Source organism: Melitaea cinxia, chromosome 1, assembly GCF_905220565.1.
Source record: "Melitaea cinxia chromosome 1, ilMelCinx1.1, whole genome shotgun sequence".
NCBI lineage: Eukaryota > Metazoa > Arthropoda > Insecta > Lepidoptera > Nymphalidae > Melitaea > Melitaea cinxia.
This window is the reverse complement of record NC_059394.1, coordinates 3,307,388-3,326,436: the sequence shown is the minus strand read 5'-3', so window position 1 is coordinate 3,326,436 and position 19,049 is coordinate 3,307,388. Positions and strand designations below refer to the sequence as shown.

Sequence of the window (19,049 nt, the reverse complement as noted above, 5' to 3'; positions counted from 1 at the left end):
TTATTATTTAAGTACATAAATAAATACATATGTATTTATGGTAAACGGACGAAATGGTTTAAAAACCGAACAGCTTATTATTTATAGGTAAATTTTGTAGTTTTTATTTAATTATATAGAGTTGTGTGAAATAAATGATTACAAGTGATATTTAATAAAAAAATGATACCTTAATGAAAAGTATTTATACCGTTTATTTTTCTATTCAAGTTACATGATTGGTTATATTTTTGATATTATTAAGATAGATTTAAGAACATACGATTTAAAAACAAGCTACAGCGATTACTAAAAAATAGTATTATAATAGGTAATTATAATGTATTGGCACGCCAAAGTCTATCCTAAATATTATACACATGCCCCGTTTAAGGACATCGCCTCACATGCAATATGAGTATGCCACTTACCTTTTTTAGCTTATGTCATTGACATTGATTAAATTAACTATTACGGATAGAGGTCACCACTTTCTTATAAAATCTAAAATTGACTGAACCCAGATAAAAGAGGCACGCAGCTGTCATCTAATCACAAATAACACGTTCTCTAAAATGAATCTGCGACATTTTTTGCCTACCAATTTGTTTACTATATTAACATAACAATTCTACTGTAGCGGCATCTATTAGAACAGGCGAAAACTATCTACGCAATCGTTAATTTTTGTCAATGTTACATTCATAAATACTTACATAATTAACTAGTTTACTTGAATAGATAAGGACACTTTTTAATTTTTAATAAACCGTTATTGAAATACTTTAAAGGTATATACATCTAAAAATCACAGATTAAACAGTAAAACAATTTTAAGCGGCAAATTTAGATAGAGATAACTACTATGTTACATAATTGTAATTGTATAACGAAATTTTTACACTTACAATAAAACACAAGGAAATACCCGACCAATTTATTGTAAAAATAGTAACAAATGTATAAATATTTTCAACTACACCACATTTACATAATTTTATAGAAATGAGAACTATATTTACAACTCTTATACATAACTATCACAGTTTTCCCTCCATGAAAGGCTTGAGGTATTTGTAGAAAGTGTAGTTAATTTTTCCAGAATTTAGAGGACTTTTAAGCGCATCTTCCATCAACCTCTCGTAAACTTTGCCATCGTATGAGCCGAGCGTTGAGCCTAACACCTAAAATTTAAATTTATTTTAGCATAATTATATGTAAAATATATACTTCTATATAAATTTTTAAGTTAACATGGTCTCTCTCTGGTTCTCATATTCGAAGATCATGATGAAGATGATAGACGTTTGCATCGAAGCCGAAATATCGGTAATCATAAAGTAAAAAATGCGGTCCCGTATAAGTAATAGTATAATACTTTTATACCACAGACTTACTGTAGTTTGTGTTCTATACTAACACTAGCTGACTCGGGAAACGTTGTCCTGCCGCTAAACGCTATTTAAAAATAGGGGTTGGTGGTAGAAGGGTGAAAATTTAGGCTTGTATGTATTTTTCAACGCAAAATCATAATAAAATAAAAAATAAATAATTTATCTAAAAATTTAAAAAAATTGGGGTGGACTACCCTTAACATTTGGGGGGATGAAAAATAGATGTTGTTCGATTCTCAGACCTACCCAATATGCACACAAAATTTCATAAGAATCGATCAAGCCGTTTCGGAGGACTTTAACTTATATGAGCCCTAATGCAGATAAAACTGTCTTTGAGATGTGTTCAATAGTAGGAGTCATTACGCAGCATTGCATAAATAGGATTACATAACTGGATACAGTTGTGAAAACTTCATTTAATTTCTTCCAGTATTTTTTGCGTGATTAGAGAACCTATAGACCGACAAAAATCCTAAGAATAATTAATTTAATCTTCTGTTGGTATCACTTAAAGTTTTTTTTTTCTTTCTAAATCATCTTAAGTGTCTGCACTCGTCGTGTCATCGGCAAATTACAATTTTAATATAGGGTTTACATGGATGTAAAGCGCTCGGCGACAGATCGCAAACAAAATCGTTTTGCTCAGTACAAAAATAAAATAAAAAAAGAAGCAAAAATATTTAGTACTGATAACGTATCTAAATCTATAAAATTTTAAAGTACAGATTTGAAGGTCAGCGCTCAATATCCGTACCAGTAAGTCCAGTAACATTACTAAGAGGTTGCAAAAATAAAAATTATTTGAAATGTAAGAAACACGTATACAACTATAAAATTAACAATATCATTGGGCTGAAATATTCCATCTAGGCTGCCTAACCATGTCATCCAAATCGAACGCATCGACCAGTCCAACGGCGTTCGGTCGCAAGGCTACCAGCGTGTCTTCGTACCATGCTTGCAACCTTTGAACGTCTTCCGATGTTATTGATGTATACTGTAACATTAAAAACATGTTTGTTTTTTTATATATATATTTGATTATTCAAAAAAGTATCTAATGTTGTGATGAATTGTAGAAAAATTGGAACTAATTGAATGGTGCATAATTTTTTTTTTATATTAAGCTAAAAAACTTGCCCGAACAACGATTATTCTTAACTGTGTATTTATTGACTTCTGTTCTGTAAAAATTGAAAATGCTACTTCAACTATATTGCATTAGAAGCTAAAGCTTTGGCATCGATCAATTGCTAAAGATCAGGACGGTGGGACAGCATAGCCTAAGTTATATGCGAAAAAAAAAGTGTGTGTGTCAGCTGCGACACATGACTGGAGTTAACTCCTTCAGATCGACATCTAAATAGGCACAATATATGCTTACTAGTCTAACAAAAAGATTAATACCATATCAAATGGTAAATAAACGAATCAAATAACGCCATCTATTGTAACCCTATTAGGTATCGATAGATGGCGTTATTAGAAAAGATCTAATGATGATGAAGATGGCGTTACGAGAAACGTATCGACTATCGAGGTCATTCAATCAGTAAATTTGACTCTTCAAGTCAAATTTGCCCCGGCCTTATATGAAAATCTATTCTCAAGGAGTTAAATCCAAAAAAACAAATACAAACAAAAAATATTTCGTACGTGAAACATTAACGTCACGAGATTATTTGTACGTATATTTGAGTACCTGAAGCAAATCGCTAAGCTTCTCCAAAGCCCAATAAACAGTATACAAATCCAACAGTTGATTCAAAACTACCCTCAGCTCCGGTGAGACTGTCTTTGAGGACGCATGAATATCTTCGTAGAAAGAACTTAATAGTATTACTCGACAATGTGCCTGAAACAATTTTACAAACAAAGTTCTCATTAAAACATTATATACTCATTAATTAATACTCATTAAAACAAATATATTATATACCTAGCTGTGCCCGCGACTTCGCCCGCGTGGAATTTAAAAAATATATTGTTCAGATCGCAGATACAAAATAAATAAATAAATTAAAATAAAAGTAGCCTTAGTTACTCCGTATTACATCAGCTATCTGCCATGGAAAATCCCGTCAAAATCGGCCCAGCCGTTTCAGAGATTAGCCGAAACAAACAGACAGTATATATACGTGACGTGTATACATCGATATGCATTAAGTAAAAAGCGTTCATTTTAATATTACAAACAGACACTCCAATTTTATAATAAAGACTAGGCAGTGAAGCAGCGTGGTGGATTAAGCTTCGAATCTTCTATATGGAAAAAGACACCTTTGACCAATAGAGAACTGTGACAGGCTGAATTAAAAATAATAAAAAGACTCAGACAGAGACAAAAAATATAGTTTCCTCAGCAGATGGGATGAGAGATTTGTCACACGCATTTTTTAAGAAATGAGCGTACTCGTTGACGGAACTGTGTCTTTAATGATATTTTTGAATCGACCATAATTCTATTTAATAGTAGTTACAGACTAATTTTATTTTCAATTAATTAAATGTTACCTCAGCCGCAGATATTAGTTGAACTGAGCACATGTTCCATGTATCTTCGAATGTCACACCTGATGCCACTTTGTTTTCCATATTTTCTACGCATGAAGATATTTTTCTGAAAACAAGAATTATAACAAGTAAGAATGAGAATAGAGTAGGTATATATATATATATATATATATATATATATATATATATATATATATTTTTTTTTTTTTTTTTTTGGAAACTAAGTAATAGACAGAAAATGGCTATATAGAATTATAGACAAAAATGAAAACTTATCTAATCTAATCACATGAACGAATTAAATTAACGCAAATTTTGTGTTCAAATTAACCACAAAAGCAAAGTCTGTAATCAGGAATTGATATGCTTATAATTCTGGTAACTCACAAATGGAAAAAAAAAGATTTCAATTACATCGACAAGCAAAACAGACATTGCCTATGTACTCCGATCGAATTTAAATGGGACCACATGACTTGCTTTCAATTTTAAAAAAATTCATCAATATTAGTACACCCAACAAAAAGTTATCAGATAGCATCCTTCTCCTTTTTTAAAGTTTTTAAAATATCAAAGCTGTGATGAAGAGGAATGACCAAATCATCATACGCAAATTAATCATCAAAAGCGATTCGAAACCGGCTCCAAATAAAGAAGACCCGTTATTTTGTTGGTAATATACCTAAATTCATAGTTGTCATTTCGCTAGGCGGTTTTGTGGAACTGGTTTATTTTATAATCCAAGAGCCTGCGAGTACCAGACCTTTATCATTTTATAAAAGCTGAAAGTTTCTAAGCGCATGCTCTCAACTCAGGTAGACGCAATGGCCAAATATGATGTTAAGCTAATGGTGGCCTTGGAAGATGCCAGGTAGCAAAGATGCACAAAAATACTTCGCGTATCTACGTTGTATTACTTGTCGATGTAAATTAAAATATGTTTTTTTTTTCGTTAGTGAGTAAACACAATTATTTACCACCCAACGCGTAACCCTTCAAAGCGTATTACGACAGTGAAGAATAAAATGAAATATTTTTTTTTAAATCCACCTCATAGATACGATTTCGAACGCTCGGACGATGTTTTCGATACTGTTGACCCACTTTCCAGGATGACTCTTACTTCTGGCAGTGTTTAAATAATCCACAGTTGGTGTCAATTTTCCGCTGTCAATTTGTTGCCAAGTTTTTATTAAGAATCTGAAATTGATTTAAGTTTAATAGGAGAAACTGTCATTAATTCGATTTTGTTATGTTCTATTATTTAAAATACTTAAAGCCCTGTCCTTATAGATATTCTCGCACTATCAAAAAAAAACATAGACTGCCAAGATGAATATAAAATAGTCTGATAAATGTCAATTTCACATTCGACATGAGGAGTAAGCTGGTGAATACGTGACAAGAGCGATATGAAAAGCGTAATCGGGCTCGGCGAACGCAAAGTTGAAAGGGATATATAAGTTAACTGGAGCTAAAGGTTTTTAACTTCAGTCGTATGGTCTAAAGCACACTCGTTTTTGTTATAAATAATATTAGATGACGTACCTAGCTGTCTGCAACAACAACACAGTGTTGTCACCCTCGTAGGTACAAGCAGCAGAGATCTGCTGGCATATGTTGGGCAGGTTGGAGGACCGCATGTAGCCGTGCCCCCCGCACGCCAGGCGACAGCGCTCCACTAGCGACGCCGCGTCTGACGTACCGACGGCTTTAAGACAGCAGGCTAGTGCGTGTAACTAGAACAAATATATGACTACGAGTACAGCTCGTTTAAGCTTCGTTGAAAATTGGCAACGAAGTAACTTTTTGTACACTAAAAATGTGGCAAACAAGGGTACTGCCCACCTAATGGTAGACGGATGCCGTAGACTATAGACGCCTCCAACACTGGAAGCCTTGGAATTACGTTAATAACTCTACTCCCAACCTTTCCCAAGAGCTCTAGCTACTTTATTTACCACAAGAACACAACATGCATGATCGCCTCGAATGTGAAAATCGGCTAAGAGTGGCAAATTGTAAAAATAATTTACGCGAAATAATTAAAAGAAAGGATAGAGTCATATTCTTAAAATATTGTTTAAATATCTGTATAATAATAGCCAACAAAAGAAACATCAACTAAGATTATATATAATATGCAATTATATTGTATTAGTGGTCGCCTAGAGGTCGAAATATACACTAATAGGAAACATTTAGAATATACATTAACCACACATTGGAATATCAGTATCTACGTAACCGAGCTTAGCTCGATATTTCTAGTAAATTGGTATTGATAAAACATAACTAATATTTTTCGGTCTTATGGACATAATAATAAAAAATACTTGTTATTTAAATATAAAATCACGAGTACAGTTAGAAAACAAAAGGGAAAAAAATAATCGATCATGTGACAACCCCCGGCCTTTTTGGCCTTAGCGTGATGGTATATAGCTCATCCTCCTCCTCCTCCTCCTCCTTCCTCGATAAATGGGCTATCTAACACAAAAAGAATTTTTCAAATCGGACCAGTAACTTCTGAGATTAGTGCGTTCAAACAAACAAACAAACAAACTCTTCAGCTTTATAATATTAGTATAGATTTAATAAAAATCGTTGGAGCCGTTACCGAGATTCAGATTATATATACCTAAATACTAGCTGACTTGGCAAAGGTTCTGTTGCCGCTCAACGCTATTTAAAAATAGGGGTTGATCGTAGAGATTTGAAAATATAGGGTTGTATGTATTTTTCAACGCCAAATCATAATAAAATAAAGAATAAATAATTTATCTAAAAATTAAAAACAAAATAGGTGTGGACTACCCTTAACATTTGGGGAATAAAAAATACATGTTTTTCGATTCTCAGACCTACCCAATATGCACACAAAATATCATGAGAATCGGTCAAGCCGTTTCGGAGGAGTTTAACTACAAACACCGCCACACGAGAATTTTATATATTAGATGTAATTGGCATCGTGAAGTCAAAGAACAAAGTTCGAAAAATATAGAAAAATAGATGTTTTAATAACGTTAGGAACTATACAATAACATTAAAACTCGCTTAGAATTTAAAAAAAAATTCCGATTACAAACAAATACGTTTTAGACTAAAAAGTAGTTTAGTCGATTATTTAGAACCCTATCAACAAAAAAAATATTCGAAACTTGTTTATCGAATTTGATTACTGCTACGGATAAATTGTAACTTCGAATATCCGGTAGATTTGGATACGTTTACGGAGCTCCACATCATCAGCACACATCAACTGAAGTATCACTGTAGGTCAACTGAGGTAGGGCACAGCAGGAATTTCCTGCTCAAAATATGGAGCAGCCCGACTGGGGTAGTACCTCGACCTTACAGAAGATCACAGCAAAATAATACTGTTTTCAAGCAGTATTGTTCCTGTTGGTGAGTAAGGTGATCAGAGCTCCTGGATTGGGGATTGGGTCGGCAACGCGCTTGCGATGCTTGTAGTATTGCAGGCGTCTATAAGCTACGGTAATCGCTTACCATCAGGTGAGCCGTACGCTTGTTTGCCGACCTAGTGACATAAAAAAAAACATCTAAATTATAAAATTTTATTTTATTTTTATTTTATTTTATTTAGAACACTAACAGCACCTAAGACATTATAATATGAGTACAAACTGGACTTTTCGACTAAGCTATTTACAGGTATTCGCATATGGTATAATGCCTAATGATTCGAAATATTTCCATACGTATGCTTCGTCAGGCGCAGTTTTGAGGGAAACGTATCAACCGACCTATAGCTACTGCAATTATTATTGTTATATTATTAATAGTTTACAGTGCTATTTATTATAATTAGCACATTTTTACAAATAGCATTTCTTTCACATAACACGCAACCTTTAAAAGCTAACTTACCTGCTATATAAGCAATTGTTCCGATATTTATGTGCAGTAAGTAATCATATAAGGAAAAAAAACTACAATATGTAAAAATAGCTTAAAATGAAAACATAAGTAGCTATGTATTAAAAGTAAATAATAGAGCAACCCTCATTAAGTTCTTAATGACCATGACAAGAAGATATTCTTGACATTTACTTTTAGTTTATAATTTTTATTTAAGTTAATAAACGCTTTGTGACTTCAACCAACTCTACCATAAAATTCACTACATTACTAAGATACCGTTAATGAAATAAAATTCGAAAATTAAGTAATCTATGTTTGTTTTGTGTAGAAGCTCATGGCCAATTAGCTTTAACTATCTTTATGCTGTTTGTAATGTAATTTTGTACAATCTATCTTATATATAAAATTTTCGTGTCAAAATGTTAGTTGCGGTACTCCTCCGAAACGGCTGGACCGATTTTTATGAAATTTTGTGTGCATATCGGGTAGGTCTGAGGATCGGTCAACATCTATTTTTCTTACCCCTAAGTTATAAGGGGGGATTAAGGGAGTAAATAAAATATTTGGAAATGCAACGTTTGCGGGGTCAGCTAGTATAGGTATATAGATACATATAAAAACAAATGTTTGTCTGTATGTTCTTTATAGGATCGTAAACTATGCATTTGATCATGTCATGATCTTCAACAAAGTGTTTGCATGAGCCCACAAAGGTCTAGTAAACTATACAATAAACAAATAATAAAACAGGCCAAGAAATTTTTTTTGTACCTTTGACCAGACCCATTTTGGATTGTGTATTTCGATGCACTGAATCTGAATCTGAATTTTGTCCGTTTGGTCCCTACATCATCTAACTTTGAGTAAATTCCATAAAATGTAAATCCCATTATATTTGTGCTAGTTAAAAAAAAATTGCATAGATGAATTTTTTGTTCATTTTAGCCATTTTGGCTTTTTTGGAACTTACTCAAAATTAGGGAATGTACCTAGGAACCAAATGGATCCGGGTCTGGTCAAAGGTACAGAGCACTTTTTTTGTGGGCCAGTGTAATCGCACCTCAGACAGCCTTTTGTAGGTACCATCATGGAGTTCCTTGGTCACCACGTTAAAAATGTCCCACAGTTTATTAGCAGTGATCCGCATAGCGTGGCACGTGGCTATCGAGATGAACAGCTTGTGCTGCTGCGTCAAGTAGTCGAGGATTTGAACTTCTGGTTCACTAAAATATTATATAACTACATTTCAAAATATTATGTCAAAGGGAAATATCAGATACTGTGAGGAACATATATACGTATATACGTGCAGTAGATGTAAAAAAATCTCTATGGTGAATTGTTAAGTCTCAGCAGAAGATTTAATTGAGTTAACAAAATTAATGTCAGGGAAAACTAGACAATTTTTCTAAAATAATTTCATTAAGCGTTTAGCGGGTATTTATATATACAAATATCAATAAGTATTTATAACTGTAATATTTATTAATAGAGTAAAAATTTTACCCAGATTTCCTCGGACACTGCCGACGAACGGCAGAATATCGTACCGCTATGGTGACAGCTTTACTCAAGAAGTTCACCGAATCACCAAAAATCACCGACCTCACAAAAATCATGGGGCCGTAATTTAATTTATCGTTTTTTGATTTTACATAAGTGCCATCCTGCAAATTTTTATTTGAAAAGCAGTAAAACTAAAAACTATTTACACAAATAATTAATATTTACTGCAAAGAGCCAAGCAACGTGAATAAGTGCTAGTTATTTGACTTCCCTAAAACTTATCTAAAAAAAGCAGAAGGAATCTAGGCGAATGAGACTTATACAGAATAATTACATTAAATTATTAATATATCCATAGTCCATAAAATGCAAAAAACTTAAAACTACCTCTAAGACTTGTGAATTTCTCATCAACATTTGATTCCTAGGTATTCTAACATTATTAAAACCTACGAAACCATTGTTAACTGAATTAAATCCAAGCTTTGGTCCGATTTCACCAACTTTAATACCAGGCAATGGCTCATGAGTATCTTCATCTCGTATTTGTACAATAAATAAGTGAACTCCGTGACATTTTCCTTTAGTGTACAACTGAGCTACTAAGATACAATAGTTAGCTACGTGGCCAACTGTAACAAAAATAATAATTATATATTTAAAAATTTGAACCTACACGTTATTTGTTGGTACGAATTCGTTAAAATTATAATTTTAATTTTTTACTATAGTATATTCTAAATGTGCGTGACTAAGATACAATAGTTAGCCACGTGGCCAACTGTAACAAAAATAATAATTATATATTTAAAAATTTGAACCTACACGTTATTTGTTGGTACGAATTCGTTAAAATTATAATTTTAATTTTTTACTATAGTACATTCAAAGTGTGCGTGTCTTTTTTTTTAACACCTCATAAAGCTAAAACCAGTTTGATCATCTCATCAGAGCCATTAGAATTCAAATTACGTTTAAACGATTGCACGACTTAATCCTCACACGACTACTTAAATAAATGTATATGAAAATGACGCAATAAATTAGGTAAAATTGTATTTGTCCGGTAAATTTGGTTAAAATTATTCGCTATGGGTTGAGAATTGAATCTCATTTCAGTGATTTAAATAAGATGTAAGGATTGTGTGTCCATTTGTATTATTATATAAAAATATATAACGTAGTCTACTTACGACCTCCTGGCCACCACTTGTAGGACGAAAGAGTAGGACTGTGCAATACAAACTCTTTGGTGTCAGCATCATAAGTGGCAGTTGTCTCTAATCCACGAATAAATGTTCCATGACCCAACTCTGTCTGTAGAATATCCAAAAACAAAATAAAAATGAAGTAGTCCAAAGATTTTGTCGTAAAACTATTCTATAACAAAAATACTTTTCTTTTACAATGAAAAAATGGGTCTTTTGGTGTAAAACAAACATGTTAGCTATTTGTTTCCCGGAGTTATAACCTGACATTATATTGAAGTGATATACTATTAAATCATTTTTAAATGGTCAGGATCAGAATTGTGATTTCGTGTCATAAAAGAAATATTGCAAAAATAGTTCTGATAATATTTTTTCTACAAAAATATTCAATCAAATCCTGACTATAGCCGAACTTTATGTAATGGAAAGTCTCTATCATTATAACAATATTTATGATTATTTTTCTCTACTATTCCGCAACATAAATAATATTTTATAGTCTTACTTGTGCATAGCTACCGATAATGTTGCAATTCCAAGCTCGGTCAAGCCACTGAGCCTGTTGCTCCTCAGTTCCCTGATTAATGATAGCAGGCAAAAACATGAAATAGTGGAGACCCATGGGAGATCCATCGCGCACTACTGTCGATCGCAAAATGTTTGCCATAACTTCCCTTAAATAAATTATATTTGAGCGATTACTGTTTAATATTTCATTTCATACATATATTTTAATGACTATCAAAGATTTTTAGTAAATTAATAAAGTATATTCGTACTATATTCAAACAAATAACAATCACCAAATTTACTAATAGTATTCTTTGCCTCACAATATTAAAATGTACTTTTTACCTCTCTACATAAATGGCAGTTACTTATCGATGCATTGATTGCCTGACTACGAGCCTGACTTACCTCACCGGCTAAATGTTTAAGGACCATCAGTATTTTTTTTAAACTTAGGATTACATATCAATTAGAATAAAATCAGATACAATATGCATTACAATTGCATTACATTGCACAACTATTTAAAACGGCCACGAAATTCATTTTGAAAGTTCATTATTATCATTTACAAAATACATAATTTTAATGCGGCGGAAAAATAGGGTGGATGAATTTTCCAGCCTTTGTTATTCCATATAACTTATATATTAATTATTACATAATCTCTAATAAAAAACCAACCATTCATTGAGTCAACTTTTTAATAAAACACAATATACCTGTAGTTATTCATAGTAGTTTTGCCTTGCTCCTGCAATCGACGCACGCGTGAGAACATTTCGACAGATTCTTTAATAGAATTTTCAAATTTTTCCACGTAACTTAAATAGTCTTCCGGCACACCTTCGAATTTTGAATGGAGCATAACAGCATCTGAAATAAAATGCACTAAATATATACCTACGTGCTCACCGTCCCACGTGGTTAATATTATTGATTTGTCATATTTGTGAAATGATGACGTACACTAGGCAGGCTTAACGTGATATACTAGATCGTTCAATAAGTCCCGAGACTAACCTGGAAATGGCGCATATATTAAAAACTCTTTTGATTTTTAAAAAGTACTGGCTATCAATACAAGAATATGTCAAATTTTTAAAAATGGAACAATAAAATTATTGATTTTGAAACATTTAAGTGACGCTACGGTTGTAATTTCGATACAATGGAAAAAAACGAGTTTCGCGTGTTGATAAAACATTGTTTTTTAATGAGAAAAAATACCGTTGAAGCACAGAAATGGCTTATAAAATGTTATGCAGGATCAGCTCCCTCTAAAGCAACCATTTGTCGGTGGTATGCCGACTTCAAACGCGGTCGCATGGACACCAATGATGGGGAACGCTCAGGTCGTCCAAATGAAGCAGTGACTCAACAAAATATTAACCAAGTCCTCAAAATCGTATTGGAAGATCGGAAGGTAAAAATGCGAGAGATAGCCGAGATAGTGAAGATTTCAGCTGGTAGTGTTTTCACTATTTTACATAAAAATTTGGCCATGAAAAAGCTTTTTTCTAAGTGGGTGCCGCGTTTGCTTACAACTAATCAAAAGGAACAACGTATCAATGATTCAGAGCGATGTTTGGCGCTGATGAATCATAATAAAAAGGATTTTTTACGTCGGTATGTAACAATGGATGAAACCTGGATATACCATTTCACTCCGGAATCCAATCGGTAGGCAGCGGAGTGGAGAGCGGCTGGTGAAAGCCGCCCGAAGCGTCCAAAGACTCAGAAATCGGCCGGTAAGGTTATGGCGTCTATATTTTGGGATGCGCATGGAATACTTTTCATCGACTACCTTGAAAAGGGGCAAAATATAAATAGTGACTATTACATGTGCTTATTGGAGCGATTGAAGTACGAAATTGCGGATAAACGGCCTCACATGAACAAAAAGAAAGTGGTGTTTCACCAGGACAACGCGCCTTGTCACAAGTCCGTGAGAACGATGGCCAAAATTAACGAATTGGGCTTCGAATTGCTTCCTCATCCCCCTTATTCGCCAGACTTGGCCTCCAGCGAATACTGGCTGTTTGCAGACCTCAAAAAAATGCTTCAGGGTAAGAAATTTGACTCAAATAGTGAAGTTATCGCAGCAACGGAGGCTTATTTTGAAGCCAAAGACAAATCGTTCTACACACATGGGATAGAAAAGTTAGAAAAGCGTTGGAGGGACTCTTTCGCTCTTGGAGGAAACTATGTTGATGAATAAAAATTAATTTTATAAAAAAGACCTTTTTTTAGTACTTAGTCTCGGGACTTATTGAACCACGTGTTACATTGGCTCATGTGTGAAAAAGGTTGCGACGGTGGTGGTGAAAGAGTATCCGCGCTCGGTGAGGATCTTCATCAAGTAGGAGGATTGCGTGTGGCAGCGTGTATCCCTCGTAGATGGAGACCATGTGCGAAAGACCATCGCCGGAGTCCAGCACGATATCGGTATGACCGGAAGCGTACAGAGAGCACGGCTTGGATGGCAACGTACATGGCGGGCGTATTGAAGGTCTCGAACATGATCTGTGTCATCTTTTCGCTATTAGCCTTGAGGTTGAGAGGAGCTTCGGTGAGCAGCACGGGGTGCTCCTCGGGCGCCACATGCAGCTCGTTGTAGAAGGTGTGGTGCCCGATCTTCTCCATATCATCCCAGTTGATTACAATGCCTTGTTAGATGGGGTTTTTAAGTGTGAAGATACCTCTCTTGCCCTGGGTCACGTCTCCTACGTAGGAGTCCTTCTGTCCCATACCAACCATCACACTCTGGGGACGTGGGCGGCATACATTTGACGGGAAGATGGCGCGAGGCGCATCGTCTCCGACGAAACCGGCCTTGTACATAGCGGATCCATTGTCCACTATCAGCGCGGCAACTTCTTCGTCGCACATTATAAATTACTTTTAAATTAAGTAGTCCTATTAAATAAGTAAAAATAATACTTAAAAATAATACTTTAAAATAATACTTTAAAATAATATTTATTAATGTTAAAGGCAAACAAGAGACCAAAAATAAAATTTCATGCTTCTAAAATTTCTACTTCCGATATGACAGGAAAACATTTAAGATATATTGAGACGTAACAATTACATTGCCTGAACTAATAATTTCTTTATTTATTTTTAATTAATAAAAAATGTGAATAACTAATCTTCCTTTGTTAATATATTTATTTGCTGTTGCCAGCACGTTCTGCAAACATACGGTGATACGATCTTGTGCAGAAATAAATCGCATAGAAAATACACTTAAACTAAATCGCATATTATAAATCTGAAATAAGTAAAGTATAAATAGATCAGGGTCGATACCTTTTGTGATCAAAACAAATATAGAAGGTCTGGGCCTTACTACCTGCCGCCGACTTTAAAAAAAAAAGTGATATTTTGACGTGAGAATTTTTAATTGAAAATTAGGGTGTTATTTCGATATTGAGGTCAAAATAAGATGAAAAATATAAATATTTTAAAACAAAATAAATACAGTGTGCTTGGGACGTAAAAAGGTAAGTTTTCACCAAATTTTGTATACATTTTTTTTGTAAAAGAAAAATCAAAAATCAAAAACTTGGTTTTTTGAATTTTTCACAAGAATTTTTAAGTTCTACAAAAGTTTGAATACAAAATTTGTAGATCTTTTTGTGAGCTACAAGTTTGCGATTTAACCTTTTTCCATTGAACTTGTAGTTTAGCCGGAAATCGAGATAAACAGTTTTTTTTACCGTTAAACAAAATGTAACTGATGTAGTAAGGAGTAACTTAGGCTACTTATTTTAGAAATTTATTTATTTTATAACTCTGTGAACTAAACAATAATTTTTTTGTTAAATTCCACGCGGACAAAGTTACGGGACAGCTAGACTTATATATAAAATTCTCGTGTCACAATGTTAGTTACTGTTAGTCCTCCGAAAGGGCTAGACCGACTTTAATAAAATTTTGTATACACATCGGGTAGGTCTGAAAATCGGCCAACATCTATTTTTCATACCACTAAGCTATAAAGAAGGGGAGGGGGATTTAGGGGGTTAATTACATATATGGTAAAACAACGTTTGCGGGGTCAGCTATTTTATGAATAAAGATGAACATTACGGTTGTATTTCAATACCTAATGACCTATGCTACGCTTCCTTTAGACAATACAAGCAGTCATGCAAGTAAATAAATAAACTGAGACAGAACAAATGGTGTTTTGCTGACTAATGGCCGCCTAGCTAATCGACTACAAATTAATTTGTCGGTCTCTAATCTACAAAAGCTTGACACCAAACCGACATTTTTTAATTAATGTACATTTAAAAATATGCAAACAAGTCAAACATATATAAATATTAACAATGTGTTACTCGATGAACTTTTTAACAATTTCATATCAATGATGTTATGTTATTGATTGTTAAATAATTACGCTCACAAACAAAAGAAACCGACTTCAATTTACATCAAGTAAAATACAATGTAGGTAGTCGCATAAATATCTAAATAAATACGAATTATTTGGAATAGGCCAAAATGAATCGTCAGATTTCGATCAAATTGAAATTGGACATATGCCATAGTTTGCCTTCAAAATGCATAGCTTTAGCTTTTTACCAAAGATGTCCGTGGAGGGAAACGGTCAAATTCCACACAAATTTTCTACTTAAATATTTAATAACTCAAAAATGTCTTAATTAGGTACTCTTAAGAGCCGCACGAATTTATAAGGCAAAGTTTTAATAACTTAAAACTAGCTATGTGCCGGATCGTCAAAAATGTATATCCGCGGATACGGATCCGGATACAGATATTTAGTGTCAAGATCCGCGGATACGGATACGGATCCTTATTTACTCACTCAATATGTGTCGGCGCGTAATCTTGAAACGACAGTTGTCTTTACGCCCCCTACAATGACAGGCACTAACTATATAGTAGATATACTAGCCGACCCGTGCCCACTACGTTGGGCGTTAATTATTATTATATTAACCAAATAACATACTTTAAAGAACAAATTTTATAGCACTTAAGTAAATAATATGTTGCTCCAACGCCATCTATCAAAAATCGAGAAAACGTCGTCGATAGACTAAAATAAGACTAAATTAATAACGTCGAAAGACTAATAAATTGTTTTCTAATAGCGATAGATGGCGCTAGTTTATTTACCATTTTGATGTTATATTTTAATAGTTTTCATATTTACTGAATTTTTTGTTCAATTACAATAAAATATAGCCTATGTCACTCCTGAATAGTGTAGCTTTCTGTTAGTGAAAGAATTTCCATGATCGGATCAGTATTTTCGAAGATTACCCCCTACATACAAACAAAGTTATAAACTTTACCTCTTTATAATATTTATAATATAGATATATATAATCTGAATCTCGGAAACAGCTCCAACGATTTTCATGAAATTTAGTATGCAGGGGATTTCGGATAGGTAATCGGTATAGCTAGGATTCATTTTTAGAAAATGTCATTTTATCCCTGTTTTTAGGCAATGAAAAAATGGCTACAATATCGTTAGAATACGAAGGTAAATTTCGCAAATGTCAATAAAGTTGTAGTAGCTCAGCTGAAAAATCGGTCGGTCGCGATCGACCGAAAAGACCACGGCTCAAATCCCCATGTTTCGAGATTGGTTGTTTATTTTCCTTTTTTTTCTAATTGCATTCGTTATTTTTTATTTAAATAGCCAGATCATATTTTTTTATTATTATGTCGGTAAAATCAAAAAATATTATTTATATTTTATCAACATGTGAACTCAATAAACACTCTAATTGTGTTTTTAACCGACTTCCAAAAAAGGAGGAGGTTCTCAATTCGACTGTATTTTTTTTAATGTATGTTACATAAGAACTTTTGACCGTGTGGACCGATTTCGACAATTTTTTTTTATCGAAGGGTAATGTGTTTTAATTGGTCCCATTTAAATTTATTTGAGATCGAACAACTAATTTTCGAGTTATATCTAATAATGCGTTTTTACTTGACGCTTTTTTCGTCGACCTACGTTGTATTATACCGCATAACTTTCTACTGAATGTACTGATTTTGATAATTCTTTTTTTGTTGGAAAGGGGATATCCCTAGTTTGGTACCATGATACCAGGAAACCAGGATCTGATGATGGGATCCGAGAGAAATCGAGGGAACCTCTCGAAAATCCGCAATAACTTTTTACTGGGTGTACCGACTTTGATGATTTTTAATTTATACGAAAGCTGATGTTTATCATGTGGTCACATATAAATTTTATCGAGATCTAATAACTACTTTTTGAGTAATCTTTGACAACGCGTAGTTACTTGACTATTTTTTCGTCGATCTACGTTGTATTACTCGTCGATGTAATTGAGTCGGTTTTTTTTCGTTTGCGAGCAAACACAATTATTCTTCCAACCTTTGATTTTATAGCCATCAAATAATTTAATAAATAAATAAGCAATAATGTACATAAACACTTTCATATCAGATACGTCAATGTTACAGTGAAAAGGTTATTGCACTGAGGCACGCACGGACGCAATAGATCTTAGGTTGTTTGGTCACTTTCGTTCTTTGACCAAGTTAGAGAAAAAATCTTTATTATAATAAATATAAATCTATATATCGCTAATTCGGGTAAAATTTTTAAATGAGAACGCAACACACAAATATCGTCTAGTAAATTGTATAAAGTTTATTTATCTCATGTGAAACAGTAATTATAAGAATTTGGACTTATTTGAGTGCATATTATGTGTTATTTTTAGAGCAAAACCTGTTTCAAGTAAAAACATTATCTACATGAAAATAGCTTACATCAATTTAGACACTAAATTTAATTATTATTATAAAAGGCGATTAAAATACTCTTAAGTGAACTATTTAAAGGAAAATCATAAAACAGATATTGTGATAAAAATATTCACCCTTTTCCTTTCTATCTCTGTGTTTATCAGGACCTCCATCAATTAGTATCGTCAATTCCTTTCTATCGAAAGTGCACCTCAATCTCTCTTTCAATAGATCTTGATTTATATCGGACATTGTTAAGCGACTGTACGCGGAACCGACTCACTGAGAACTGGCATCAGTGGCTAAATATTTACGAGCCAAATTGTAGTTTTTGCGATGGAGCTAGTTGTTTTGGGTCATAGTACATAATAATAATTGGAAACTGGACCGCAAAGAAAAAGGGTCGATTAGAAAATCTTCAATATCTTTCTACGTACCTGAGCTAGCTTTATGAAATAAAGACTAAATTAAAGAATAATTTTAATGTGGTTAAATGAAAAATAAATTAAAATCAGCTTTTTGTTCTTAATAAATGTAAAACGAACAAAAAAATAGTCTGCACTTCTGCAAAATAGGCCTGCACCGCATCTTAGATATACGAAACGTAACTGGCTGTGAAAGAAAGAGAGATAATTGTGTTTGCAGGCAAACGAAGAAAAACCGACTTCAATTATATCGACAAGTAATACAACGTAGGTAGACGAAAAAATAGTCAAGTAAATACGCATTATCAAAGATTACTCCAAAATTTGTAATTAGATCTCGATGAAATTTAAATGTAGCCACATGATAAACATCGGCTTTCGATTAAATTAAAAATCATCAAAATCGGTACACAGTAAAAAGTTATGCGGATTTTCGAGAGTTTCCCTCGATTCCTGTGGTATCCCATCATCAGATCCTGGTTTCCTTATAATGGTACCAAACTAGGGATATCTCCTTTCTAACAAAAAAAGAATTATCAAAATCAGTTCATAAGCGACGGAGTTATCCCCGAACATATTATATAAAAATATATATATATATTACGGTCGAATTGAGTAACCTCCTCCTTTTTTTGAAGTCAGAAAAATGTGTCCTCGCTAGCCGACAAATTGAAAATATATGTAATACCTTAATATTGTTGAATTACATTTATTTTATTACATAAAAGTGAAAAAAAAAATCATTTTTAAATTATACAATTTTTTTTAATTAAATAAAAGAAACAGAAAAAAATCGGTCCGTTCTGGAATTGGCGGGAATAAATTTTATTTGTAACGTTAAT

At 33.3% G+C, this 19,049-nt stretch overlaps 1 protein-coding gene across 1 annotated transcript; it reads right to left on the bottom strand.

Moving 5' to 3' along the window:
• Positions 1 to 953: 953 nt before the first annotated feature.
• LOC123655348 (probable peroxisomal acyl-coenzyme A oxidase 1) lies at positions 954 to 18,068 on the bottom strand. Its single transcript, XM_045591163.1, has 13 exons — positions 17,917 to 18,068; positions 11,728 to 11,881; positions 11,001 to 11,169; positions 10,478 to 10,601; positions 9,672 to 9,916; positions 9,285 to 9,445; positions 8,839 to 9,001; positions 5,439 to 5,629; positions 4,941 to 5,090; positions 3,891 to 3,996; positions 3,079 to 3,231; positions 2,257 to 2,373; positions 954 to 1,163 (listed from the first exon to the last, which is right to left on the bottom strand). The coding sequence occupies exons 1-13, from the start codon at positions 18,032 to 18,034 to the stop codon at positions 1,020 to 1,022; spliced, it is 1,995 nt and encodes a 664-aa protein (XP_045447119.1). The 5' UTR covers positions 18,035 to 18,068; the 3' UTR covers positions 954 to 1,019.
• Positions 18,069 to 19,049: the final 981 nt, after the last annotated feature.

Bases quoted from the DNA above. Each gene is read 5' to 3' on its own strand.
- LOC123655348 (XM_045591163.1), bottom strand. From the start codon at position 18,034: ATGTCCGATATAAATCAAGATCTATTGAAAGAGAGATTGAGGTGCACT. The intron at 5,091-5,438 runs GTACGTCATCTA...AATCAATTTCAG, and splicing joins TTGTTGTTGCAGACAGCTAG to ATTCTTAATAAAAACTTGGC. The intron at 3,997-4,940 runs GTGGATTTAAAA...TCTTGTTTTCAG, and splicing joins TTCGAAATCGTATCTATGAG to AAAAATATCTTCATGCGTAG.